General features: G+C 50.9%; 9 protein-coding genes across 9 annotated transcripts; 6 read left to right on the top strand and 3 right to left on the bottom strand.

Moving 5' to 3' along the window:
• Positions 1 to 1,600: 1,600 nt before the first annotated feature.
• Positions 1,601 to 2,657, top strand: POX_a01109 (uncharacterized protein; the record flags this gene model as incomplete). The annotated part of the gene is made up of 2 exons (XM_050110039.1): positions 1,601 to 2,012; positions 2,080 to 2,657. 2 exons carry the CDS (start codon positions 1,601 to 1,603, stop codon positions 2,655 to 2,657), a joined length of 990 nt encoding a protein of 329 aa, XP_049973807.1.
• Positions 2,658 to 3,320: 663 nt separating this feature from the next.
• POX_a01108 (uncharacterized protein) lies at positions 3,321 to 5,820 on the top strand (the record flags this gene model as incomplete). Its single annotated transcript, XM_050110038.1, has 3 exons — positions 3,321 to 3,866; positions 3,945 to 4,439; positions 4,546 to 5,820. The coding sequence occupies 3 exons, from the start codon at positions 3,321 to 3,323 to the stop codon at positions 5,818 to 5,820; spliced, it is 2,316 nt and encodes a 771-aa protein (XP_049973806.1).
• Positions 5,821 to 6,439: 619 nt separating this feature from the next.
• Positions 6,440 to 7,624, top strand: POX_a01107 (uncharacterized protein; the record flags this gene model as incomplete). The annotated part of the gene is made up of 2 exons (XM_050110037.1): positions 6,440 to 6,905; positions 6,981 to 7,624. The coding sequence occupies 2 exons, from the start codon at positions 6,440 to 6,442 to the stop codon at positions 7,622 to 7,624; spliced, it is 1,110 nt and encodes a 369-aa protein (XP_049973805.1).
• Positions 7,625 to 8,297: 673 nt separating this feature from the next.
• On the top strand, positions 8,298 to 8,723 carry POX_a01106 (uncharacterized protein; the record flags this gene model as incomplete). Its single annotated transcript, XM_050110036.1, has 1 exon — positions 8,298 to 8,723. The coding sequence occupies one exon, from the start codon at positions 8,298 to 8,300 to the stop codon at positions 8,721 to 8,723; it is 426 nt and encodes a 141-aa protein (XP_049973804.1).
• A 687-nt stretch (positions 8,724 to 9,410) lies between these two features.
• On the bottom strand, positions 9,411 to 11,770 carry POX_a01105 (uncharacterized protein; the record flags this gene model as incomplete). The annotated part of the gene is made up of 3 exons (XM_050110035.1): positions 9,411 to 11,275; positions 11,335 to 11,670; positions 11,734 to 11,770. The coding sequence occupies 3 exons, from the start codon at positions 11,768 to 11,770 to the stop codon at positions 9,411 to 9,413; spliced, it is 2,238 nt and encodes a 745-aa protein (XP_049973803.1).
• A 1,382-nt stretch (positions 11,771 to 13,152) lies between these two features.
• On the top strand, positions 13,153 to 14,769 carry POX_a01104 (uncharacterized protein; the record flags this gene model as incomplete). The annotated part of the gene is made up of 4 exons (XM_050110034.1): positions 13,153 to 13,359; positions 13,415 to 13,558; positions 13,627 to 13,879; positions 13,934 to 14,769. The coding sequence occupies 4 exons, from the start codon at positions 13,153 to 13,155 to the stop codon at positions 14,767 to 14,769; spliced, it is 1,440 nt and encodes a 479-aa protein (XP_049973802.1).
• A 493-nt stretch (positions 14,770 to 15,262) lies between these two features.
• Positions 15,263 to 17,888, bottom strand: POX_a01103 (uncharacterized protein; the record flags this gene model as incomplete). Its single annotated transcript, XM_050110033.1, has 4 exons — positions 15,263 to 16,137; positions 16,195 to 17,228; positions 17,285 to 17,397; positions 17,487 to 17,888. The coding sequence occupies 4 exons, from the start codon at positions 17,886 to 17,888 to the stop codon at positions 15,263 to 15,265; spliced, it is 2,424 nt and encodes an 807-aa protein (XP_049973801.1).
• Positions 17,889 to 19,780: 1,892 nt separating this feature from the next.
• POX_a01102 (uncharacterized protein) lies at positions 19,781 to 20,441 on the bottom strand (the record flags this gene model as incomplete). The annotated part of the gene is made up of 2 exons (XM_050110032.1): positions 19,781 to 20,087; positions 20,188 to 20,441. The coding sequence occupies 2 exons, from the start codon at positions 20,439 to 20,441 to the stop codon at positions 19,781 to 19,783; spliced, it is 561 nt and encodes a 186-aa protein (XP_049973800.1).
• A 2,801-nt stretch (positions 20,442 to 23,242) lies between these two features.
• On the top strand, positions 23,243 to 25,006 carry POX_a01101 (uncharacterized protein; the record flags this gene model as incomplete). Its single annotated transcript, XM_050110031.1, has 3 exons — positions 23,243 to 23,318; positions 23,466 to 23,630; positions 23,706 to 25,006. The coding sequence occupies 3 exons, from the start codon at positions 23,243 to 23,245 to the stop codon at positions 25,004 to 25,006; spliced, it is 1,542 nt and encodes a 513-aa protein (XP_049973799.1).
• Positions 25,007 to 27,957: the final 2,951 nt, after the last annotated feature.

Here is a 27,957-nt window from a genome sequence, read left to right as displayed (position 1 = left end):
CACCACCCCCGTCTGACGGCCTGGCCCTTTCATACCGATTCTACTCTGAGATCCAGGGTGACTTCCCAGACTGGGCATGCAACGCCCACTGATTATTCATCCGCGCATCGGTGAACTGTTCTGGCGATGAAATCCACGGGAAAACTTCCAGACGCTGCCGACCGCCCACCAACAACCGGCTTCGGGCACACTACGCCAAATGCGGACTAGAGTGGGGGTTCAATTTCCAGTCCACATCCGACGTTGGCGTGCGAGACGGCTACAGTGTCGCACCGGAATATTGTTCACGATATTAGCCGTCGGGAAGAACACCCTCGGACGATCGAGGGCGAAAGATCTCATAGCTGGGGTGTACCGAGGACGATTGATGGTCACTGCAATCAAATCAGAGGGATACAGGCTATTACCGATGGTAGAGCGCCATTCGCCGACGATGGATGATCAATTTTCCCTGGGTCTCAAAGGGGCTTTGGTGGCAGATCACAGGAAAGCGTGCGACACGCCAATTGCTGAACAAAGTCTATCCATGGATCTCGGCGTCGCGGTGATCAACTTCCAGCGGGACATGAAATAAGTTTCACTGATCCAGTCCGTGGGGGTCGACATTAAGTGAGCGGAGTCACTTCCTGGCGAGGAGTTACATCCGTCAAACGGTTCAGGACTTGGAGATATACACGTCCCCGGCGTAGATTGTACCTGGAACCTCCACTAGGGCTCGACTAAGGGACAATCAACAGGTCTCAACCTAAGGACCTGCGAATCAATGTTTTTACAGTTTATACTAGGCATCAGTAGGCATCGGGTGAATAGGCGGAGTCCTAGGTGGGGGCTTCGATAGGACTCCCCATCAATGCGTGCCAGCGTGGGCGTCAATGGAAATATATCTCAGATTCTCGAATTCCATCGGCTGTGTCCAGATCCAATCCGTGATCACCTTCCGGGCGGTCACATTAAATGGGTCACTCCGAAGGGAGCCTTGCTAGGAGACTGTGGATATAGACATAAGATACTCGGTTCCAAATTATAGGCCATGCCTTGACTAACAATGCCACTGGCGTCGATCATTCAGGACTGTAGATATGTATTTTGCACGAAACTGGAGGACCAGTTCCCACATTGAAATTCAAGTTCGCAAACAACTGGGAGCTTTCCAAAGCTGGAAAATCGTCGACCATCACGGCATAGGAGATTTTCATTGTGAAGGATGAGATTTTCCCTATTTTGAGGAGATTCAGCACAACAAAACAATGATGCAGGTCCTCGAATCGAATACTCTGAGCAACTGTGGCTGTGTTGGCTTGCAGCAAGAATTGGCTTGACAAAGTGTATTCTCATAGGCTCTTTCCAAAGGCGGTCAGAACATAACCTTATTCTGCCGTAGAAGAACTCCCGAAGATTCTACACTGAACATCTTCATTGAAGCTTTCTGATCATCGATACTACGACTTGCTCTTGTCTTTCCGCGACCACACCTAGTGAGAACAGAGAGACCGACTAGTGATTCCATCGGTGTCTTTCCTCGCAGGCTCGAAGCTAAGGTACGTTGCAGCTACTGCACTGCACACTAGCTCAACTTCCACTTGGGGACGACTCATTCATCATGTCCTATCCGCCACCTCCAGGTCTCAACCAGACACCCGCCTCACTTCCACCCCGTCCTCCACCTTCTAGCAATGGTTCTAAACCAGCAGGCTACAGCGCATTCACGGCCTTTCAGCCACGCGCCGTAGCTTCTACCCAGTCGCAGACACAGCCATATCGCACTCAAAGCCCGGCCGTCGCAACGCCGCCTGTCTCGACTGCTCCCTACGCGTCCCCTGCAACCGGCTACGGTGCTTACTATCAGCCACCCCAGCCACACGTACAGACCTACCAGGCGCCTCAGACGTATCAGTCGCAACCTCAATCCTACCAAAGCGGGCCTCAGTACTATGCCCCCAGCGTGCCGCAGATTCAGAATCCCTTTGGACCCACGCCCAATCACAATCAACCCCCGCCCCATGGCGCTCATGGTACCCGGCAAAGCCAATCGTCTGGGATAGACGCGGAGACCGAAGCTCAGATTGCGCAATGGCAAAGCGGCATATGTCAACCCTGCCGATGAAGCGGCCAAGCCGCAGGGTCCAAATGCCGGCACTCCGTCTGTTGCCAGCACCCCAATCCCGATACCCACACCACAGGCAGAACCGCAGGTCACTGTCACCCGGTCGGGGGGTGGCCAGCAGTGGACCGACCCAACCTTGTTGGAATGGGACCCAGCCCACTTCCGGCTGTTTGTTGGTAATCTCGCTGGCGAGGTGACTGACGATTCGTTGCTGAAGGCATTTGCCCGCTACTCATCCGTCCAAAAAGCCCGTGTCATTCGTGAGAAACGAACGCAGAAAAGCAAGGGCTATGGCTTCATCAGCTTCAGCGATGGAGATGATTACTTCAAGGCAGCGCGTGAGATGCAGGGCAAATACATTGGATCTCACCCCATCCTGCTGCGCCGTGCCAATACAGAGGTCAAACCGGTTTCGGTGAACAAGAACCAGCGAAAGAATCACGGTGGTGGTTCTGGTGGTGCTGGCGTCGCACGAGGATCGGGAGCCAAGGTGAAGCAAGACGGCGTGAAGAAGTCTGGGAAAACCAAGGGAGGCCTCAAGATTTTGGGCTGATCCTCATCCAATGCGTCACCGTCCCTCCATCGGTCATGCTTCCGTCTTGTCAATTTAATAATTCATCACGTTCCATGTCATATGAAATGGTAGAGGCTGGTCTCTTTTTATCGCTGTAATATTGATTCAAATTGCTCATAGAGTGGATCTTTTTTAAGACTGTATTTTCCAGAGTCGGTGTTCATGATTTGTCGGCCGGATGGTGCCCACCTTTAGCAGAATGGTCAGCATGCGTCCATCTTCACGATACCAGTAGGCATGATCTTTGAAAACGTAGCCACTTCGTGTGGGACATGTTTGATGTCATAGCAGCGTAGAATGATACCGTTGGCGACTTCACAAAGAGGCTCAGCAGAAAACTAGCTTAAATTCTAGCCTATCGGCCGTTGAATCGACAGAGCATCAGGAGAGTCCTTGCCAAGATGGAGGATTCCACCTCCACGAGGCTGCGACCTTCAAACGGAACGGTGCCGCTGCGGGATCATGAGCCGTGACCTTGCGGGTCGCCTCCTCCTCTCCCCACATCTGCGCACACACCTTGTCAAAGAACCGTATACTCCAGCCACATATGCTTCATGAAATACGGGGCCTCAAGTCATGCGCAATTGATATATGAGCTGTAATTACATCCCTACTCCACAGGCCGCGGTCGAGGGTCAAAGAATGTCGGACCGGACCGACCCCACAGTCCAGTCTGACCCGGCTGCGCCAGCTGCGGCAGCTGCGGCGACAAGGACGGCCGCATCGTCGCGCTCATCTGCCCCAAAGGTGCGTCTCAGCTGTGAGGCCTGTCGTCAGCGTAAAGTCAAATGCGACAAGCTGAGTCCTTGCACCAGCTGCGTGCGCTTGGGATTCGTCTGTGTCCCGGTGGAGCGTGCCCGTCTCCCGCGAGGTCGTACTCGCAAGGCTCCCGAGCGAGCACAAGGCTCAGATAAGGAGCTGGCGGAGCGGGTTGCCAAGCTCGAAAAGCTTTTGAAGCAGGTAGCAACAGAGCGCAATGGAGAGGCTGCAAACCACGAGCAGCCATCATCGCGGCCAAGCGCCGCCGCAAGTCAGCCCGAGGACCGAGACCAGTTTGAAACGAAGATGCAAGAGGTCGAAAGTTGGCGAGATCAGAATGCTCAGTCCCACACGATAATCTTGCCACATCGGCCACGGCCTTCTACGACATACATCGCGAGCTCATTTTGGGAGGACATCATGCAGCAGGTAAGATCTAACGGACTTTTCACTTCTAGGACTCGTTCAGAGTGCGTCCGTGGAATCCCTGGTTGACGGTGAATGCAGACTCAAGAATTGCGCCATGTCCTAGATGATCGCTTGGAGTATGAACAAGCAGAGGAGGAGGAAGTCAGGAGCCAACCTGGCTTCGGAGCTTCGTTGGTGGGCTCCGAGACCTCTGAGAGTATGACCAGCTCACCGCAGTCGCAGAGAGGATTTCAAATTCCTCACCACATACGGCGGCAGCTGTGCGAGATCTACCTGAGTAACGTGGATCCTGTGTTTAAAATTCTGCATCGGCCTTCACTGCGGGCCTTTCTTTGCGACGAACAGCCTTACCTCGACTATGAACAGGATCACCAAGCCCCCATGACCTTAGCCTGGGCCGTGTTCTATGCAGCCGTTTGCACCATCGACAATAGCCAGTGCCAACTGCTGTTTGGTATGGACAAGAAGCCTGTCACAGCCGAATTACAAAGGGAGACAGAAGCTGCATTGGTCAAGTCGGATTTTGTGACCACCAACGAATTGACAGTACTCCAGGCTTATGTACTTTCATTGGTGAGTGATTGCCCACTCTCGATGACTCTCGGTCGAGAAGCTGATCGCCGTTGCGTGGCTGTGCCTGTACCGGTGTACCATATGTGGAAACTGACTGGGTGAATAGCTGGCGGCTCGATGCCAAGATCAAAGCCGAAGAGTGTGGACAATGAGCTCCATGGCCCTCCGTGTGGGCCAAGCGCTCTGTCTTCACATGCCGGTACCTCCCTTTCATGTCAGCCCGTTCGAGCAAGAGCTTCGGCGGCGTACATGGCAAGCGATTGGCGTGCTCGACTTGGCCGCCTCGCTGGACCGAGCCTCCGAGCCGATGATGCAATCGGCCTGGCTGGACTATGTTCTCCCCGCGAACATTAACGATGAAGATATCTGGCACGGCATGGATGCACCCTTTCAGGAGCACCCTGAGAGCGTGTTCACGGATATGACCCAGACTTTGATCATTGCGGCTGCCCAGTCAGTCGCTCGGTCGATTGGATTCACTGACTTCATTGAGCCGACAGTGCGGTCGTCACAGAAGCGACAGGAAGTCCTCGCGAACTTCAGAAAGACAGCGAATGCACGTCTAGTGCAATGCAACCGGGACCAATCAGCATACCACCTCTACGTTTCCCGTGTCACTCACACTCTCTTCGGATGGCTGCAAATGGGCTGCGTTCGACCGATCCAGCGAAACAGAAACTGGATACCTCCGCCTGTTGAGGGGGACATGCTGCTCAGCCTGGCGGCTGACAATCTGCAAAAAGTGATGGAAATAGCCAGTGATCCTGCGATGCAGCCATGGACCTGGTTTGGGTCTCTCTGGGTTCCATGGCACGGCCTGGCCGTCGCGCTCGCAGAGATTTGTGTTTGCCAGGATCCAGCAACCATTGCAAAACATTGGCCTCCGATTGAGCAAGTCTACCATCATTCGAGTTTTGTGATTGCAGACTCGCAGCATGGAATGCTGTGGAAACCGCTCCAGAAATTGATGAATCAGGCACGAACCCACCGAAAGCGGCTGCTCGGCAGTGACTCTGCCACTGCCCCAAACCACCAGATTTCACCTCCCCAGCATCCTGCAAAGAACATGGCTTCATCGCCCCTTGCTCCCGTCAGCAGCCACTACGGTCTTCAATCGACGATGGCCGCAGATTCATCGGGGCTTTATGGAATTGACCAGCAGGGGCCGGGTGTTTTTGCTGCTGGTCAGCGATTTGATAACCCCGTCCCCATGGCTACACCTGCGTTTACACTTGAACCATGGCCAAGTGTCTGGGACCACTTGGACTTCATGGGAAATCCAGGAGTACAGCCCCAAGCAGACAACAATGCATGGCTCAATTACGAGAGCTTCATTGGGGACGTGTATGACAGTGTTGACTGTACCTTTCAGCCCCGGTAGAGGAGGACTGGGAGTTGGAACTGTATGCAGTGGTTGGAAACCATTCGCGACAAACAAAAAGTCCAAGAGGCACAATTCATCCACGAATCCTTCTATGACGTCTTTGGAAAAGTGCACACCAGGCACCTTGCAATATGAACTGGCCTAGATGGAAGAAATGTACATTATATAGCTTCTCGTCTTCTTCAATCCATACAATCCTCCAGTCTTGTACATGACGATCTCAGTCAATCGCGTTGAGCATGATCGCTGCTCAGTGCGCTACTTCCTACCGTCGATCTCGCGATGGATTTTTTTTTTCACCTGAAAATCTGGAGCTCGGGCAATCGTCGGCTGGGTCTTTGGAGGACAATGTCCGTTATTGATTCTGGCGTCAGTACTGTCAACGAGTCTTGTCCGAGGCGCCTCCGGTTGGCGCAGCCCGTGAAGCGAACCGGGAACCCGCTAGTGCCCGTGACGGACCACATCCAGCTGCGAGTTTCCGCCCCCGTCGAGATACACTAATTCATACGGTCAGAGACCAAGGGCTATTCCAACTACACCGGCACAAATCATCTTCTGCGGAGAGGAAATTTGCACAGCTGTTTTCACGAAATAAAAACACAGAGCAGCAGGCGACATGTCAGATCCTTCACGGGTCCGGCCCGGTCACTTGGACCTAGGTTATCGGTCTCTTCCGATCCTTGCAGGATACCTCATTCTAGCAGCGTCCTTGGCCGCCAATGCGTGCCGGATAATCTACGTTCGCTATCACGCCCGACGGAAGCAAAATGACTGGGATCGGTCTCATGGTCATGCCCAATTCCTTCTCTTCGCCCTTCTCGCGGCCCTGAGTTTGGGCGCCACCTGGTATTACATGTTTGCGTTCTTTGCGCACTCGTATCGCAACTGGGCAGCAAGCCAAACGTTGATCGATCTGGCCGATGCTCAGGTCAACATGCTGACCAAGTTGGAGCTCTGGCTACAGAATGCAAAACTCTTCCGTGAAGCTTGGGAGACCGTCATTGAGACCCCTGCGCGATTCTGGTGGAGCGGTCAGATCTTCCTGTGGACTACTGGGTGGAGTGTCTTTCTTGGTGTCATGGGTCAGTTGGAATCCCAAAAATGGCATGTCCCGGTATGTTTTGAGAGATCTCTTACTCACATTGGTTGAATTATAGCTCGGAGATTCGCAATTCCCCATGTCTGGGCGTACATGCTTCTGGGCCAAATTGTTGCCATTTCCTTTGCACAGAATCTGTTCTTCGCCACCATTCTGGTCTCCAGACGACCCGTTCCAGCGAACGTAGGAGGTCAAAAGGCCGGCCAAATCCCGAAGCAAGACTCTACAGTCGTCTGGTCACCTCCGTTGTATCTGGAGATTCTGCCCGTGGCGATCTCTCTCATCAGTACCGTCCTGGTTCCGACCGTTGCACATACCCGGTACTTCATGTTGCTTTTGCTGATCCCCCACCTTTTGCTGTTTGTTCCTGCGGTCTTGCGGCCGGGTCAGTCATGGAACACAAAGGCGCAGTCCAAGGAGGGAAGCGCAGAGACAGTCTCCCAGCGATACTCGAGTTTCTTCAGATGGTACACGATGGCGTGCGTAGCCATCCAAGCGCATTCCACATTTGTGGTACTCCAAGACATGGGGTTGGCAATGGATATTCATTCCCTGAAGACATTCGTGTGCAGTATTCCCGGCGTGATCTACGAGCACCCAGCTGTCAGCAGTGTGAGCTGGGATGTGATATTCTGCACTGTCACGGCGATAGCTTGGATCGTTGTGAATGGCGGAGGCTCTCGACGGATGCTCGGGCAATGAGGGCGACAATAGATGGTATTGCTGATGATTTGCTGCTTTCTCGGTTGGAGGGAAATGTTCCTTGATCTGAGCATACGGCGTTGAGGAAACGGGACAATTTGTGATATAGGTCAATTCGGGTGGTGGATGTATGCTGAACGAGGCCACGGAGGCTATGGCAAGTCGGCCATAATCCTCGAGGAGGAGCGAGTCACAGTCGCAAAGTGAAGCACGGACTGAAATCGAGCTGATGCTATCTGTAACTCGGTGCATGACCTGGCTCATGATAGCGTGGACACTCCATTCCTCTCACACGCAACAGTGCGTCCCTGCCTTTTTTTGGGGGGTTATTCCTATTCCTCAAGATCACCCAGGAAAATAAAATATCCTGTAATTAGGAACTCCCTTATAAACCGACCTTTTTCTGTGAGCTCATCCCGCTCTTTTTTGACATAGAGACGTTAAAAGTACAGAGCCATTTGTCCCTCTGTCCAACGCAAGACGCGCAGGGCAAAAAACCCCCCCTCCAAAACCAGTCACTCGTTCTCCTTCAGTGCGGTACCACTGTTCTTCTCCTCTCTCTCTGTCTTTATTTTGCATTTCCCTCCACAACACCAACACCCACTCTAGTCCCCCATTCCTTTCCACTTCTCTATCAGATCAACCGAGCCTCGAAAATCCAGCTTGATCAAACATGTCCGCCCCCGGCGAACACAACCTACCCACTCTCTTATCCACAATGGAACCCTCCCTAGATCCCCAAACCTACACCTTCATCACCACAACCCAGGCCCTACACACGCTCCCACTGGCGACCCTCCAACCTACCCTGATCGTCCAAGAGATCGAAGGAACCACTCTCGTGACCACCCCCGACCTCGCCGCATCACACGGCTACCAGGGCGTTTTCCCTTGCCAAAGGATCTCGTTGACGGTCCAGTCGAGTCTGGAAGCGGTGGGGCTGATTGCGGCGATTGCAAATCGATTGAAAGAGCAGGGGATCAGTACGAATGTGGTTAGTGGGTATTTTCACGATCATCTTTATGTGCCCGTTGAGCGGGCGCACGAGGCGATGTCTGCTTTGGCGGCATTGATTGAGGAAGCCAAGGCTGCTGTTTGAATTTGAGATTCCAGTTCCAGTTTTGGGTCTGGGTCTGGGTTGTTTTTTTATTCTCTGGTCTTGTTATTATTTTTGCTTGGGTTATCTCAAGTGTGTTCATATAGTTTGGGCTGGAATTTGGTCTGAGGACTCGAGATAAGGACTTTGTAGAGATGCGGAGTACGTTGAATCACAAGGGAATTTTCTCTCTGGGTAGTGGAGTCAGACCGAGAGCCATTTCGAGAGTAACTAGCAAACTTATAAGTACACGTTTCTCGTTCTCAGCCGTAAGAGTATCTGGCTTCACACACACCCCCTTCGGACAAGCAACAGCCAAACGGCAATGCCCAAGTGTGTCCCTTCTCACAAAACATAAAGACAACATGGCCCAATCCTGACCGGACCCATCTATCGCTACCTTGACCGGGAAACGCCAAAAAGATCCATGATTGCTGACCATGGAATTTTCGAGAATGAAGGGAAGGGGGACAAGATTGTCAGAAAGACAGAAAAAAGGACGTCAGCGGTCTGTTCGCCGTGCTTCCTTGATGATCCTCAAATCCAGATGGCGAGCAGGGTATTAATCGTACATGGATAATGAAATTGTGGGGTAAAAAGAAGAAGAAAAAGAAAAGGCGGAGGGTAAAAGAGTTCAAGACATCAAGGAATCCAGCCAAAGAAAACAGAACAAAGGATGGGTAGCATGTCTCAGTAGTCGTCGTCGTCGTCGTCTTTCTCAATGACCATGAGAAGTTCCGTCAACTCCTTACGCAGAGCACGGTTTCGGTCCCATACCTCGACGATCTTGGGACGTTGGCTAACGAAGCATGCTTTTTTCCATGACACACTTCCGTATTTGGTCGCGACACGTTGAGGCAACCCCCGGGCGAGATTGCGCAAGACCAGTGCGGCTTTGTATGCCGCACCATATGCGTCTCCCTTTTCATTCACAGGGGTGTCCATGTAGTACCATTTGCGAACAATCCGCTCCTGCAGAATGGGGCGCTTGGTACTAGGTGGCGAGGCATCGGCCGGACGGTCTTCTGGTAGATGAGAGGCGACATGGCCAGCCACCATTGCGGCATTTGAACTCGGTCCTGAAGTCCGGAACCGGGTGCAATTGTCCCATTGGCAGGTATAGATGGAGTTGGCTGCGGGTTCCATCTTGAACTGTCCTGGAGTTTCCGTGGTCTCCAAGTTCATATGATCCGCAAAGACATGTTGACGGAGCTCGTTGGGGGTTGCGAAAGCGCGCTGGCACATCTGCGAAGGTTTCGAGTGATCGGCCCACTTGCAGTAGAGATAGGGGAATCCCTGGAAGGTGTAGGCGGTCTCTAGCGGCCGGATTCCCTTGATGATAAACTTCGTGGCCGTCCCCGGGCCATTGATGACCTGGGCCTGTGCATTTGTGAAGGTGTTGCTAACATTTTTGATGAATTCCGCAGCGGGGAGGACACCTCCGTTAGCCACGCGAGGGTCGGCAAAGCGGCTTTGGTAGGCCTGCCACAGTGCGATCTGAGTGATCTCGCATTCGGCATCCTCGACAAAGCAACAGCGTAGCCATTGTGAGCTGCGCTCGGGTTCCGGGCGCTCCATCAATTTTTCGAGAAGCTCAGGGGGGACACGCGGAATATCTGAAGGCGGGGGGGCCACCTTTTCCTCCTGAAGAACAGTCTCTTTCTTGGATGGTCTCGCCTCATAGGTCAACAGAGCGACCATCCGAGGCACAAAGACGACTGGGAAATTGATAACGTCCATCAAGGTCTCAATGTTATCGGGATTAAGGGTGTATTGATACCAGAAGTCAAGCGCGCCGCTCAGAATATCTTTGTCGAGGTCGAGGAGGGTGTGGTAGTAGAGTTGCTGCAGCGCTGACTTGGACAGACTTTCCATAGCCCGATTGCCATCTGCCTCTGGTAGTTCCGTTGAAAAGTGAGTCAATGCCCAGAGTGCTCGCACGACGTGCGCTCGGTCAGGTGAATCCAGACAGTTGACGAGTGAAATCCACAGTGGATCTTGGGGACCAGTGCGCATGAACTTGGTGACCTCTTCCGCAATATCGAGTGCGTCGTTCTTGATCTCGTTCAGACGTGATTGTTGGGGGAGGTTGATCATAATGACAAGAAAGTCTCTGAGAAGGCCACTGGCGTAACGAGAGACATAAAAGGCGTTCTCCTTGAGCAGGACCATGTTCCTCAGGACGAGCATTGCCTCCTTCACATTTCGCAGAGTATGGTTGAACTCCTTAGTTTCCAGGGTGTCCATGGGGATGTCCGACGGCATCTTGCGAATTCTGTCGAGGATATCTCGTGTGCCGTGCAGTGAATTGAGTACGTTGGCACGATCGGAAGGCTGTCGGGGATCGTAATCAAATTCCCAGCGTGAGCCAGTGCAGAGAGTCGTTATTTCCAAGGCTTTCTGCATAAGCGATTCGGCGAGAAGTGGAAATCCCTCAAACTTGAATTTGTCCCATCGCTGGTTCGAGATCTGGACCAAGTGGTACAGTGCAAAGTCAATCTCATCGGGAATCCCAGACTGAAGACCATAGTGTGCACGCTTGTAGATGTGGTCCGCTACGGAGTAAAAATCAGCGTGCCGTCCCTCTGGACTGTTTGAAAAGGTCATGACTTACTACGTGGTACCTCCAAGAATCGCAAGGGAAAATAAGGGTCGTAAAAGTCCGGTTGTTTCACTTGCTTGCGGCGATCGTATAGATTGGCAAAAAGTCCAGGCCGATTGCCTGGCGTGGGTACTTCGCGAGTTGCCATGGGGAGTTGTGTGTGGGCTTTTCCTTCCCAATTTTCAACGGCAAACGATGCACTTTGGGGATTTGCGGCCGGATTCATCGGCGCGTGGGGCGACATCGAGGGCTGCGGAGAAGTCAAGTTCTGTTGATGGTGTGTACGTCGGGCGGGTGTCGTGTCCGGGACAAAAGGTTGGTTTACTTTTGGCGCCTGGCGCAAACCCTCTGCTCACTGTCAGCCACAAAATGGTTTTGATCATGCCATTAAGCTTAAGGAGTATGACTCACGGCGTAGCGATGTTCTCTGAGGTGTGGAGGCGGACATCTTGAGGGAGGAAAAGAGGGATGATGGAAGGAGAGTTTAAGAAGGTCGAGTGCGTTGCGCAGACACTCAACTGTGGCCCTGGCTCGTGCGAGGTAGTAGCTCAGCAATACCGTCGCTCGTGGCCAAATTGTGAGGTTTATTGGACTCCCAGGTGCCTTCTCGGTGTGATTCGATACTGTTCAAGCCAAGTGGTGGTTGGCTGAGGCTGCAATGAAGATTGCGATAGAGATCGAGGGGACGGTTGCGAGGCGCGCTTTCGTAGCTCTCTAGCTGATCGAGATCAATCACACCGTGTCTGTCCAGAAATCCTCCTTGCAGTGTGTGTGTTGCGCTCTTGCGAAGTTTTCGAAAATGTTTGCTGCCGTCGAGTGCAGCTCGAGCGCGTTTAGAGTCGCAAAACGTGGGAGCGTGGTAGCATGCGCAGTGCACGAAGGTAGAGTGAGCGTGAAGTACGCTCGAAATTATAATTGAGGCTATGTGAATAGCGGCCGGATATTAATCTTTGAAGCGACCTGGATACAGTGAAAGAAAGACTTCAATTCCTTAAATGTTGCCCTTTGAAGGCAGTTAGAGGGTTTTGAACTCTGCGGTCATCCAAAGCGATACACCAAAAGTCCGCGCTTTCACCTAGGGCGCGTTTTCGGATGATCTATACTCCGAGTCCCGAACAGTTCCTGGCGGCGGACCATCAGAGCCATGCAATGGTGCCTCAGGCAAGAAAGGAGCCCTTAAGCGATATACAACTAATAAATGGAAAAGTACATCAGGTCCTTACTCTGGAGTACTATACAGGAGTCGCACCAATCATTAGATATATGTCTGCCTCAGTTTTAGACACTATTATGGCAGGAAATGTAACAAGGTGGTTTGGTACTTGTACAGCGTATTTTGTAAGTCAAAATAGAGTATAAAGAGTGCAGTTTGAAAGTTCAGATTAACTGCCTGACCTATTGTTTTAACGACTGTGTTTTCCTAAAGCACATGTATTTTGTACCACAGCATTCGAAATTCACAACTAATTCCGCCGTCTGAATCACGCTAGTCCATGCTCCTATACAGCCTATATGTTAGCAATGCTTTCTGCAAAGTATACATACAAGAGTCTTGATCGACGGAAAATAAGACTCTGAAAGTATCCTAGGGGCGATGAACACGGAAAAACGTGCTTAAATTGCGACTTGATATCTTAGTTTGTATGGCCAATAATCTGACCTCCAGCCTTGTTTGCCCTATTTCAGTCATCTGATCAACGCGTCTACTGACATTGTGTCAAGCATCTCTCACTTTCCAGTCTTCCCCCAACATCCACCATTGGATCTCTGCAGTTACCTTCCCCCTCAAATTGACCTGTTAACAGTTCAACGCCGTTTTTCATTCACCTGATGGCGCGTAATCAACCTTCTGTGGCAACTCGATTGCCCCTCGCCAAATTTTCGTTTACCACCACGACCGTCAACTCCCATGCCTGTATGATCTGGACTCATATTGATGGTGATGGATCTCTTTTCTGTGAGACAGAAAGTCATGCCAAAGACGGGATGAAGCCCACCAGCTTCTTCATCAAAGTTGTTCAAAACAACAGTGTCTTGGTAACTTCAGAGGTTGAGATCACTTATCTTGCGACTGTTCTAACTGAGACCTCAGGAACAAATTGATCTCGCACCTCATCTCCAGAGTCTCAGCAATGAGCCCGACTCGAGCCAGCCCGGCCCTCGCCTAAAGCCAAAGTTTGTGGTGGTAGTGAAACTGCCGTGTCTGGCAATCAAGTTTCCACTTGATGAAACCCATGTAGGTGTTGAATTCTGGAGCTACCATTTGGAGAAAAGGGTTTTTTATTGACTGAAGATTCTGTTCAGGTACGACGGTTTCAGATCAAGTTTAGCCGAAATCGGGACTACTATGCAATGCTCTCGATGCTTAGCGGTATCGATTGTCCTCTGACCGAAGGCGCCTGGCCAGCAGCAAGCCGACACTCATCAAGCACATCTGTGGGCACAGCCCCTACGCCCCGTATCTCAGGACGAGACACGGGCAATATGATCACACCTGAGAGTGTCAGACCAGATACCTCTGGTCAGCCGGCTCGAGCCGAGTCCGGCTTAGATTCAGGTACGCTATTTGATTCTCTTGTTGCTTGGTCAAGGGTTACTCATCTCAATGTAGTCTCAATCGCCCCATCCGCCCCGTCCGCTCAAATGCAGGGCTCTGTTCATGGTGCAGATACTCCTTTCCATGAAAGTCAAAACACTCTGGCAAATGCAGAAACAGCGACACTATCGAATCCCGAGTCCGGAAAAATGCCGCAGGAGCGGCACCGTGCCCTGAGATCGTCCTCACAGCTTAACTCAGGGCCTGTCTACCGCCAAGAGGAACTGAGTAAAATGCTGCCACCCAAGAGAGATCTTCCATTTCCAAAACTCAAATCCCGGAGTGAAAGGGTGGATGTGATCGGAACCACCTCAAGTCAGCAGGTCATACCAGAATCGTCCTATTCAGTAAAGAATGTCGATAGACAACCCAACTCCATGATGCCTGATTCCCAACCACCCTTGGTTCCAACTCTGCCGTATCCGGAGCCTAACAAAGATGGACGGAACGATTCGTTCATGACTGAGTTGCAATCTCAGTTGCTTGGAACTCAAGCGTACCCGGAATCGATGGACTTGTCGCAAGACTTCCCTGAGCTACCACCGACGTTGCCCATGCTGCATGCTGAATCTCGAATTCCGAGAGAAGACAACTCTCCCAATAACGATTCGAACAGCCGAGTTGATCAGGAAGGGAATGCCCCCGACGCTCAACCTCACACAACATTGGTACGATTGGTGCACACCTCTGTGGAGGAACAGCTCGCAGAGTACCTTAAAGCACCGACATTGGAGCGCACTGCATTCCTAGAGAATTGGATGTGTGAATTGCTTGGAGATGACAAATTTGTGAAGCTCTGTGAGGATGTGGAGAATACTTGGAGACGGTTTGCGTTCGGAGAAAAACGATGAGATTGACACGGCCGAGCTCTCATCCACCAGAGGCTCATCTTCCGTGCCAGCATGCCGATCCAGGAACCCTGTGATTGGAAACAACCTTCTTCTTTCGTTGGGTGGATTTGACGGGCCATTTGCAGCAAGTCTAACCATTATTAAGCCGATTGGAGTTCAAGGTCCGGTTTTTTTCCCATCTCTACGTGACTTCTATTGGCTTCATTCCATTACTATCCATTCAATTTCAGTCGTATTACATACAGCAGGCTATTGATCAATCTCAATCCAGAATATCGAAAGGAAGACGTATAGATAATCCGAGGAGCATTTGAAAGCGATGCTAATAAATACGTAGTATCATATCAACACAAATATAAGGATCAAGCAGGGAAAACCCCTGTAAGATGTCCAAAAGATCCATCGAGGTATGACACCCGATCACGCGGCAGCACATCGCAAGCATTTGAATACCTGTCAAATCCAGAGGTGAAGCTCAAAGACGAGGGACGCTTTAACGGGTGCGACGATAGATCAGGCCAGAAAAGACGTTCAGGTACCCCTCCTTTGTCAACATGCTGAAATCCACCACAACGCGTCCATTTCCTCCTCCCTGCGCGAGCTGGGGTGCAAGATTGGGCGAAGACTCGCTTTGGTCCACCGATAGACCCGGTGGTGGGGATGTCGCGGTATGACCAACTGATCCCTCCGCGCCCACTGCCAGATCAGCGAGATGCTGAAGGGAGCGCTGCTCGTTTGGACCCATGACGGGGGGATGCGCACCGGCCACACTTTTTTGCGTGCCGCCAACCTCGTGGAGGAGTGACTCCTGCGACTTTGCACGACGCCACTCCAAGAATACACGGATTTTTGCATCCCAACCAGGGGTGGCAAAGACGTTTCCAAACTCTGATGCTTCCACCAACCGTTTCGATCGGCGATCGAGGATTTCTTCAACTTTCTCAAGCGCGGCCCAGCATTCCCCGCTGAATTCAGGCAGAACCGTCGCCTCCAACAGAGTCATGGAAGCAAGTGCCAGACTGTGTAGGTCAAAGGGAGTGGCGGGTCGATTTTGAATCGTTGCTTTCTGCAATTCATTGACCACCTCTTGTGCGCAGTAAATGATCTCATACGGACTAAAGACGAAAACGTGTCGCTTGATGAGAAGGCGGACGGTCCAATACAGCTGAGACTGAAGGCTTTCGTAAAGCGGGCGAGTTGTGCTTTCGGGCATTTCATGGACGTTGAAGATGTCTTCCAATCCTGCCAGGCGCTCAAGCGAAGCTACCAGATTGGCTCCTACCATGCGGCCCAGGCCGGTGTTTGTCTGACAAATATTGCTTTCGACGGTGGCGAGAGTGACGATCTCCGACAGAAAGGAGGAATAAGCTAGGATCAGACAGTTAGCAACGTCTATGGACTGTACAGTGAAATTGGTCGACTCACAAGCGACTCCGGTGGTAATTTGGCCCACGACTCGGTCGTCGTCCCGGCCGCCAATTTCTTGCCCAGCAACGACAGTGGCGTCGGCCACACTGATGGCATACCAACGAGCCAAAACAATAAATGAGACCCAGCTCCGTCGGATCAAGTTTGCTTCCGAGTCAACATCCACATCCGTCATCCGTTTGCTTTTGAGCTGGCCGTGGCTTTTGGCCAGATCATATCCAAGTTTGGACGCGGCCTGCACCAAGGTTGGCTTGGAGACACCATCTTTCAGGACAAAGTTATCCGGGCCCCGTGAGTCGCAATCGATGATCATCAAGATCAGAGTCTGCAGCCAGACCAGGTTGACTGCTGAGGAGTGAATCAAGAAAGATTGACGCGTGTGGTACAGCAAAAGATCCTGCGCGCTGTCGAACGATGTGACTCTTTCAAAATTACCCGCGACCCGGGTCATGTCGGTCCGAGTGACGGCATACAAGGCATGGCAGAAAATCTCCTGGGCTTCGCGATTGCATTGATGTAGGAGCTCCAGAGTGCGCTCTCGGGTGTGCGGCAGTATTGGCAGCAGTGTGTGAACTTTCTGATAGTATGCCTCAAGAGCACCCTCATCCAGGCTCACTGGCGACATATCGTCATCTCCTTCATGTCTCGGAAGGCCGGCCAAATCTAGACCACTGGGAAGCTCCTGTTCATTTCCAGATGGGTTCCAGAAAAGATTGCCCGGTTTTGGAGCGCTGCCGGCCGTCACTGTGGGGTGGAAAGGGTCGGCCGTCGCCTCCGGTGTGTCGAAGGCATTCTGAGATGCCCGCCCGTTGAAAGTGGGCTGAGCAAAAGAAGAGCTCGGAAGACCCTCAAAAACAGAATAGGTGCGCTTGCGACTGGCCGAGCCGGGGTCGACTGGCGATGCAAAGTCCTGATAGCCTCGGGGCAAAGACACCTCGTTCATCGATTGGTAGGGCACATCAGGCTGAACCATTCCAGGTTGCATCTGGCTCTCGAGGGTGTGAAGGCGCTCGGCGAGTTCTTTGATATATCTGTGCCATCTCAGTCAGTTCTGCGCTGTAAGAGCCGCCACCACGCGTCCACCTACCCTTTGCTGGGTCCTCGTTTCATGGGCACGCGACTGAACTGGCACACTACCCCCAATCGCCGACAATTGGAACAGGTTTCGAGGCCAGTCTCCGAGCTGGCATCACATCTGACCTGTCGGGGAAGAAAACGGGAGATGTCAGGCTCTGGGAAAGGGTCACGCGTTTCGATGCGCCGGGGGCTCTCGTGGGAAAACGACATACCTTCTTGCGCCGACACTCATCGCATGCCCTAGAAATCTTGGATCGCTTGCGCGCGCTCTGTTCACCGTAGCTAAGGTCGTGGTTGGGATCGACACCGACCTGCTGGCTGGGGGGGAACTGCAGCATGTGCTGATGCTGATGTTGTTCATCATTCGGAGCGCGTCCCATATCCCCCGCATTCGAAGAGCCCATCACCATTCCTTGACTGTGGTGTACGCCATTATTCGATCCGTCTCCTAGCCCTGGTCCCGAAGTCTCGCGCGAGAGCTCTGCAGAGAGTAGCTCGTCGGCAGTCATCTGGCGATTCCCGTAATACGGCATCGTGCCCTGCGCCATCTGCGCCCCGTTGGGTGATGGGTACGAGGGCCCCGGAGGCATGTCAGACTGTTCTCGAGAGTTCATAATGCGTGTCGAATCTCGAAAAAATATCGTAGACGACGAGGAGGGATGAGAGCGGGCTTCCGGGAGATGGATGGCAGGTGGGAGGATACGCGTGACGATGCAGCGGAGGCGAGTTTTTTTTTTCCTACGGCGTAATTTATGTTTTGCGGTCAGGGAATTTGGCAGGGGCTAGCCCGGCGGCTATGAGCAACACCATTTTGTTGCGACACCATGAATCTCGGTCTCATTCAGCAGTTCTTCAATTGTTTATACTTTTCTTGATATACTTCCCCATCCTCGGGATGTTGGCGGAGGGCGGCCTTTTGTTTCTGCGCGTTCCAGCGGATTAACACTATTTCCCAACTCCTGCTCCGACCGGGCGAGCAGTTTGTCCGATCGTGACTGGGGAGGGTTTGCCGCGTCGTTATCAAGATAACCTTTCGTAGGAGTGAGAAACAAGCATATGCGAATAGCGAATGGGGGTTCTGAGCAGTAAATTGGTGATATTATATCTATTCTATGCACTCCCAGCGGTTGGAAACGACATTCAAGACTCGAATGTATGAATACTGTGTGGCACCACCTCGTGTTTCAATGGACCTCTGGGGCCAAAGAGCGGCGATCCATATTCTCATGGCACACCGTGAAGTTGTGTAGTGCCAGATAAGCCGTCGGCAGCCCTGGCGAGTCCAGACAATATCCATTGATGCTCGCTAGCCATGCTAGTCATCCAATTGTGTTTGCTCCTCGCCCATTTTGTGGGACTTTCCTCAAGGCCATGCCCTGAGGCTGTCAAGTTCGATTGAATAACCCTGTTCAAACTCGATTATTAAGTGATCATATTATCCATCTCCAGAGCAAATCCCAGGGAAGCATAGGCCCAAATTAAATAATCAGGTACCCCGATCGGATTCTCAAGTTCGAACATATAGACAAGTTTTGATGCATACATTACAAGAGCACTGACTGGTGTGAGCACCTACCTATAACTAGACGATGTCTCCTGACTTCCAATGGGTATCAAATGGAAGCCTCGGGTAAATTATGGGTAATACGTAGGTTGTGCTCATATATGTACGAATCTTTATCTAGGAATCAATCCATGAGGTGGCTCGTTCAGAGCCTGACAATCGCGCCCGGTCGGTCATTCAGATGCTAAAAATGATGGTTCCGTCTTTTTGATAAGAATTAGCCCGGCAATTTCCCAACTTTGAAGTTTTGAATGGAAAGAGGGTCTAAAGTTCTGGACTGCCTTGTCAAGATGCGGAAATATATTCTTCACTGGGCAAATGGGACACGGGCGGCAGCGCTTCCTTCATTCCGTCTCACAACTGGTTGAACGCTTAGACACGTCGATGCAACCTACCTGGACGGGCTACACGTGTTCAAAAGTAAATCGGTCGGTTGAAAGGTACCTAGCAGTGCAGTGGAGGTGGCCTCTGAAGTACCACGTTGATCCCTTAGGTGAGTTATGCCTCATCAAAGACATCAAGGAAATAAACCCAGAGTTCAAGCTATTGATCGAGGAGTTTCAAGTCATGATTTCCTTTGAGGAATTTGCCCATCTTTCTTTCATATGAACAATTTTTCATGTGAAGAAAGGTTGATGATTGGGTCGATCATTTGCTGAAGCCGGGAGATTCACTCGATGACCGGCCCACCCGACATCCATTTGATGTAGTCGGGATGTAGTCGGGATGATGGGTCTAACCGCCTTAGTCAGGTCGATCCTTGATGCCGGTCTTGTATTGTTACTCGTTCCTCGTCCGCAAATAATCACATGCGCTGCGTCTGAGTAGTATTGACAGATTCTGAACACGGAGTCAACAACCTTGAAGATTCTTCTTATTCAGCGGCCTTCTCTCTGTGAGGCTACAATATTTGATCGCTTCATAGCCACTACACCATCACAATCAGAAGTCGATCTGGTTTGCATACCGCTCTGTGACCATGCTGATCTTTGGTGGCTGTACTGTATGTATGATGTTATCAATACTGGCCCCCAACGGTAATGAATGTACTGTAATGTCCTCGTGTATTTGTGACGCATATGCTCGCGAAACCGACTCCTGTTGGCCGAGGGCTGCAAGAATACCGTGCGATGGCATACTCGCATACATGCTAAGAGAGGACCAGCGATGGACCCTCTCTGCAGGCCACCTAATACGGGAACGGTGACGCCATAGCAGATTGCACACCTCGCTCGAAGCACACCAAAACCTGTAGGGTTAGAGGCAGTAGGTATTAAGGCGCCATCAGACTTGTCCGGTGTAGACTGAGCTGTTAGGAATAGTTTTATATTACACTGCTAAATGCATACATGACAATTTGTATAATAACGCGCAGTAGGGTCCCTACCGTAGCAGAACCGAGCCAGCTGGGCGATACCATGACGTTTACTGATGACTTCAAAAGGAATCGTTTCTGTCCATTCTGCTGGCTGGCTGATGGCCTCAGGGCAGTGCCAAGGTCAAGACGTGCTGCTTCCAACATGATCTGCATTATCCTTCGCGGCTTGCAGGGATCACCGAAAGTTCTTCGATCGGAAGTGGCTGGTGCCTGAGAATGTGCCATGGAAAGGATACAGAACCGACAGGGGACGGTACTGGAAAACCTGCCCGCACCAAAAAGACAGTCTTGAATTTAAAGAGGCAATGAGGATCACCTCGAAGCAAAGCTTTCCCTAGAACGTAAGAACCTATACTGGTTGATTGATGTGTCAAGTCTTCTCTCTCGTTGCGTATCCCGCAAGACAGAATCGCTAGCGTTATACATATGTACAGTACAAGCAGTAAGACGGAAGATTGTGCGGCATGCAAGCTGAATTGACGGGTTGGTCGGTACTCGCAATGAGATCAACGGTACAGTACATGGGTACAGTAGTATGTGTATGAAAATTCCACGTCTCGCTACACTCAAAGAGCAATGTGGTGCCAAATTTAGTGTCTATGGTGATGGTATTGTCCCATGTGCAGTACATCGCCTGGCGAAAGGCCAGCAGCAGCGAAAGAACCCCATCTTGCCGTTTCTACATTGTAGGGAACTCGAGGTCAGCAACATGGAATAAATTTGGATCCTCGGTCAGATGAAGTCAAATGGGTATTCTTCACCGATTGATCCTCATGGAATTCGCTTTTGAAAAGGCAGTCATTGAAGGCGAATCAAATGGAACGCGGGATGAAATGGAGATCGTGGCCTCGGATCAGGTCCAGTCTAGACTACAACTGGCCTGTGCAAAATTTACCCGTCAGATTTACCACAGCACAGTTGTGGGGTTCAAGTAATGGGGTTGCCAGGCAAAACCTTGCGTACGGCTACCTGGGCGACAGAGATCTCGATGAGTTTGTCCGTGTCAGCGATAGACGACCCAATTCAATCCCTGGGCATCAGTGGAGCGGCTGACGGCGGCATGGCTCGGAGTCGTGCTTGACGACGCAGCTGGAACAGATTTTCAGATAACCTGGGCGACACTGCTTAAAAGACTACAGGATAATAGACATCATGAATCCACGCATATTCTCCGGTCATGAGTTTCGATGACCAGAAGTTGGATGTTTTGTCCAGAATCAGCGGTGATCTGTACGTGGAACACGATTGGAAAAGGAGTACAGTACTATGTAATATTTGAGAGTCAGTCGGAACTGACCGTACTGTATCCACTCGATAGAGACTTCCATTGACCGGTAGAAACTTTTCCTTCCACCGACTTGATTCTCGATTGTGGGACTGAAAACAGACTGAAGTTGGTTTGGACTCCCCAAGGATGGGCATGAACCCTAACCAGAGCTAAACGACGACATGCGTACCGTGTAAGACTTCTGCCCGTACACAAATGCAGAACAGTGGCACATCTCAACAAATCGACTGGATAATCTTGTTGTGGGGAATCCGCGGACCACAATACTCGATCCCCGGGGGCTCTCAGCTCCGTGGAGTCAAGATTTCTGTGCTGCACTATCAAGTTACTACGACAGTACTGTAGTACAAACACTTAGGGACATTGAACAGTGGATGCGCTGGCAGATGGGGAGAGTCTCAGTTTTGTCTGGGATCAACTGAGGAGCGCAAGTTGATTCGGCAATGCGGCTGACAGAACCGACGCCGAGACAGACAATGAGCCACAATGGAGACTTTTTTTTGGAGTTGGAATAGAAACCTACACAATAGAGATCTACATACTAAATCAATAGACCGTCGCTCCTGAATTTGCCTCGCATACCCTCAAGGCTATACTATGACCGCTGCACACGAAGGTGACAAATCTGGAGCCTTTTAACCATCCATACCAGGACCGGTTTGAATTTGTACAGACATACGTATGAATGTCGTATTGTATGAGACCAGAGCTGGTATTGTAAGTGTATAGGTACTGTAGTACAGTACATGCCTCGAGGCGAAGGCTACAGTAGTTGGGTAATAATATCCCCAATCCACTTAGAAAGTCCAGACACGGGACCCCGACCAACCCCGGGCTCCAGGGCTCGTCCGGTGGTAGTACCTCCACGCTCCAGACCGGGAGTGGTCTAGAGCCTTACCTAATAGTTTACCACAAAACTGTACTCGTCTTGTCAGAGCCCAAGCCCTCTGCCTGTTGGTCCGTCCCCGTGGTCTTTCGTTGTTCCTTCGTTCCTCAGTTCCTTGTACCTTCCTGGGGCCGGCCACAGCCGCCATCACCGCAAGAAAAATCCCACCTGCGAACGGGTCCCCCCCGTCTTTAAACCCCCCTTCGCCTCCCTCTTGATTCCCTTCTCCTCTCCACATAGGGTGTTCCTTCAGACTCCTTATATCGATCGCATTTATTTTGGCCGCCACTACCGGTACTTGGTGTCCTGTCTCACGGCCGGCGCCAAACGGTGCGTAGGCTTGGTCCCCTCGAGTTCGCTTTTTGCCCTCCTCTACTCTATTCCGATTCCCTCGTCCATTTGGACCCTCTTTTCCGTGCCTCCTCCCTCCCACTCCTCAAGTACGATCACCTCATTCTTCGCCTCTCTGCGTCACCCTTGCCTTTACAAGTCAGCGCGACCAGCTCAGATATTCTTCCACCTGTTCAAAATTCCAATCCCCCCCCAACTAGCGGTTTCACTACCCGTTCCATCTTTGAACCGGAATCGACGTCTTGTGTGGACCTTTTGGCAGTGATATACCCTTCTGCTCTCAAAGATACCCCAATTATTTGCCTGTTTTTTTGTCTGTCCTCGGCTCCCTCTTGACGAAGTGGTCGAATCATTCAAACCTCAAAAAAGAAAACCTTCGCCTTGACGGCTTGCCCCGATCTCTGTTGTGATCGGCGCTTTTTAATTCACTTCACCATCCAACCCCATTTGTGTAACCATATCGCGACTCATCGCATGTGTGCCTTTCAATAACACACAGTGATGCTTATCGATGGTGAGAAGTGGGCCTGTGAAGCTTGCGTCCGGGGTCACCGGGTCAGCAGCTGCCACCACAGCGGTAAGTCCAAATCTGTCGTCATACTCTTACCTCGGAATCTTTCTTTGTCTCTGTCTCTCTTTTTTCTCGAATCTGTTTACCGTGTATTCTTCACCACCCTCAATGGTTCCTGAGCTGTCCACATGGCTGACAATTCCTCTGCAACAGATCGCCCTTTGACCCATATCAACAAAAAAGGCCGCCCGGTGTCTCAGTGCACACACTGCCGCGGCCTACGCAAGTCTCGAACGACCCACGTCAAGTGCGAGTGTGGCGACAAGAAGAAGAAAAATGACTCGTCTGATTCCCCTGGCGACAAACGAGATCCCAAGCGTGAGCATTTGACGTTGCGGCAAAGGCCTGATGCGGCTGTTTCTGGTTTTCCCCCATTCTGATCTGAAGCTACAGAGGACTCCGTTCACCGTTGTGGCTGTATCCATGGCCAGCGCTGCTCTTGTGCGCTGAAAAAGGAAACGAAATTGGAGACTGTGCCCGAGTCAGGGCTGCCTCCAGCACAGCCGCCAGCCCCCACTGAAGCTCCTCGGAAACCTCATCTCACGTCCACCAAGTCCGAGTCGACGTTGACCATTTTCCGCGATGGTCACCATAAGCCTGCCCACAAGCACAATGACATGGCCCATAAGTGTGGATTGCCGTACACAATCCCACGATCCCACACCATCCACCACACCACAGACGCACCTCGTCGGTCTGTCGAACACCCTCCCTTGACCCAGTCCGCCTTCATTCGCGAACCCCTGAGTCTCTCGATGGATCTCGTCTCCTTGTCTCGTCAGACGTCTCAACAAAGTTCGCCGAGTAGTGCTCTCTCTGCGAGTGCCGACGAGGTCGCGACGGCGCCCCCTCTGGAACAAGCCTTTATGGATACTTTTGCTACTCCCGCGGTTCCGACTTCTGGGCCCCTGGAATCGTCCCTTGACGGTCCTGCTGGCAATTCGGTGCCCGTCTCCTCTTCAAATATGGACGGTTTTGCTATGGACCAAACCATCACCTCTGTACCTTCTGGCCTCGGCATGTCGACCTACGCCAACTATGTGCCTACGTCGAACAATTCGCCGATCGCCTGCATGGCGTTCCAAGACCCGTACCATGACCCGTATTTCTCCGCTCCCGATTCGGATCTGTCCCTAGGACAAACCGGGACTGGTGCGCCCTCGGTTGACTGGTCAAGCTTTCCACTCTATTCGGACATGGCCGCAGCCTCGAGTACGCAGACCCCGTCGTATGCCAGTTTCGACTATCCCTGTCCATCGGGATTGCCTCCACCGTCGTCCTCGGGTGATATCTCCGAGGTGGACGAATTCGGCCCGTTGCCTGCTCTAGGACACGCCAGCAATGACATGCACGACCGGCATAGCATCAGTGAAGCCTCTGATATGGATCATCTCCGTCTGAGCTCTGCTTCCTCGTTGGTTGGCCTGCCCCAGGCCCAGCTTCTCTCGTCCAATGACCTGGGCTCCATCAACATTGACGATTTCCTCAAGTCCGCTAATGACTCCACCGCGGCCCTCGAGCACCAATTGCAAGCCAATATGGGCATTGACTCAAAACCCGCTCCGGTGCAGGACCTGTACTCTTTTTCGCAGATGACGGAACCACTCCCCATCTGGCCTGTGGGCCTCTTTGACACGACAGCTTCCCAAACTCCCCTCGATGATGATTACTTCCGTCAGACGTGGGCGCAGTAGCCTGTGGTATTGGGTTGGATGATCATCTCACCGATCCAAATTCGCCTTGTTTGTCATTTTTGATCTTTTTTTTCCTCTTCCGCCCTGGGGGGGTTCTTCTGCGCCAACTTCTCTTGGGACTCGGTTCACGGACCTGTTCCCTGTTGATTGTCGCCGTCGGCTCTTACCACCACCTCCACACCGTCTTCATGACCTTGATGAGAGATGATGATAAATGCCTGTCCTTTCTTTTTTCTTCGTATTTTATCCCCCTTTTCTCTTTTTGATACATCACTGTCATAACTATTTCACTAGCCAGTCTAGATTATTTCATGATCGCATTTCAATCTAGAGAGGTTCCGCGATTTGCATGATAAGGCTTTTCCATGAGCATCAAGATGATCCGTGTTTAATGTGTAATTTACAAATTGCACCCGCTTCCTTTAATCCTTATCGCTCTGAGGCTGCATGGGATTTTGTATGATTCCAGTTTTGAATCTGGTTCCTGAACTGTACCAGTAGCCAGCTATCTCTGGTTTGGGTCGGTTATCCATCCTGACCTACACCGTATATCACTGCATACTCGACTCCTTTCTACCTGCACGTCATGATCCAGGTGTCATCAGCGATCCGATGGCATTCATAGAGCCACCCCCCCCATGTAGAAGAACACCCTGCAGTTGGCCAGCATATCCAGCTTGGCTAATTCGTTGCTCTGCAAGACTCGCAAAAATCATCCACCCTGCTCGGTGCAATGCCCTCGCATCGAAGTGGTCCAGGCTCGTTCATGATTGCCCCCCAGATGCAAAAAGGCAGAAAAAGAAAAAACAAAAACAAAAACAAAAGAACCAAAAGACAGGATCATGCACAGGGAAGAATTTGTACCGACTGGGAAGTGCTCAAGTGCACTAATGTTCATCCATGTACTACTTAGGTAGGGCTAATTTCAGACGTAGACGTAGCGGTGAGCAAAAATGGAGTTGATTAATGAAGCAGGTGTGGAAATGATCTTGTCTATTCACTTGAGGGGTATGCATTGACCTAACCTATCAAATGTAGGTCCATCCATTCCTGGATGTACTTAATCAACGCAGTAATCTACATACTCGTAGTAACCAGAACATGTAGGGCTGAATGTGAGATCACATCTGTCCGGTCTTATAGTATGATCTATATTACAACATACAGCATTGATGTTTCTGAAACTCTCCTTTTGGGAGGACCCTCTGCTGGTTGTATAAGGTGAGATCAAGCTCAAGGTCAAATGGATCGGCGTTGACTCGTACAAGTTGAAGATGAAAACCGACAACAAGCCCCAGTACAAGTAAGAAGTAATTACTCTCTGCCCATGATCAAGAATCACTTCTAATTTCATTATTGCAGGCTACCTGTAGGTACATATTTACCCCCCAATTGCTATGATTCTTCAAATGGCGGTATGAGGCGGAAGCATTTAGGAATTGCTCCTCCCTTTGATTCATTGGCCCTTTCGCTATACTAGAGATCAGCTTGGATCGTCCATCACGACCAATCCACTTTGTCCCTGACAAGGCTTTTTTTTTTTCAACAAGCTTTCACTCGTCCCGTCTTTTTTTTCTTTTGCGAGAGAAAAGAAGCTACCAGATGACTCACATAAAAATATTGGGCACCTTGACCTACCGCTACCTCATTCCATAAAAGTCACACAGTTGAAGCCTACTCGTACATCCATGCATTTGTCAGATGATCACTTCATCTACCTCCACCAGGGGTTACGACCGACGTGCTCCCATCTTCTCTCTCCTCGCGGCTCTAACCACCGTACCAGATGACTGTTACTAGTGTCAGATTTTCCCCCGAGGATATACCTCGTAGACTCCAGGCCACCATCTCCAACTGAAACGTACTAGAATGAAAGGCCTGGGGGAGAGGGGGGGGGGGGAAGAACCCTGGAATGTGTTCAAAATAGTCTCCTCCCCCCCTACGCAATCAAGTAGAAAACGACCCAGATGGCTGGTAAAAGGATAGATGAGAGGTAGGCAGAGAGTAAAGGGATCCAAAAAAAAACGAATTAAATCAGAGACATGCGTATTCTCTAGCCCCTTGCAAACCAAGCATTTACTGCATAGTCTTGGCCAAGGCTTAGCACTAGGTTTGTTTTCTTTGAACTCACTACGGTATGTCCTGAAGATTCATGTCTCCAGTGCAATGCACAATGCATGAAGGCAAGAATTATGCTTGTATTTTCGATTTCGAGTCAAAGAAATTATATAAAATAAACTATGATCGTTAAGTACCTACATGGAACCGTTTAAGCGTACGATATTCACTTGATCGAATGCGAGTCACACGCTGTCAATATTTGTGGGTACTATGTATGTGGTAGGTTCTTTGAACCAATTTTTTACTGGAAACGGGTATCCAAGACCATTGAAGAAACTGCCAGCGGATCGATTTATGTACCGGAGGTAAATGAATGGAAATGATCCGAGGGGAAAAAAAGTATGTACGAGATACCAACAGAAGGGACAGAAGGCTTGATATGTTACTCGAAATCCGAATTTCAATCAATTGACTTGAATGACAGTACATTCGCAATGTGCTGGTCAGAACCGAGCAACCTAACACCCAGTATCCAAGATAGCGTGATGTGTATGGTTACTTCTTCCATGTGGGAGTACTGTCATGTGGTGCAGTCCTACTATCTCAGGCTCGATGTATATACAACATATGTATACATAATTACATACCTAGTAAAGAGCAGAACATGAATAGATACAGTACACACTATCCATAATGATGTGGACGTATCCCTGATCGCATGTTTTGATGTCGCTTGTATCGAACATTCAATAAACGCACCACCGAACCCGACTTATCCGAGACTTTTACCCTAGCACAACGCAAGGGGGAGACGGAAGAGAACCGGCTGGAAGGAGAGACTTTCAATTTGTGTCAAATATTCATCTATGTAAATTCCTGTAGAATCTACT

This window comes from Penicillium oxalicum, chromosome I (assembly GCF_001723175.1).
Source record: "Penicillium oxalicum strain HP7-1 chromosome I, whole genome shotgun sequence".
Taxonomy (NCBI): domain Eukaryota; kingdom Fungi; phylum Ascomycota; class Eurotiomycetes; order Eurotiales; family Aspergillaceae; genus Penicillium; species Penicillium oxalicum.
This window is presented reverse-complemented; position numbering and strand designations above follow the sequence as displayed.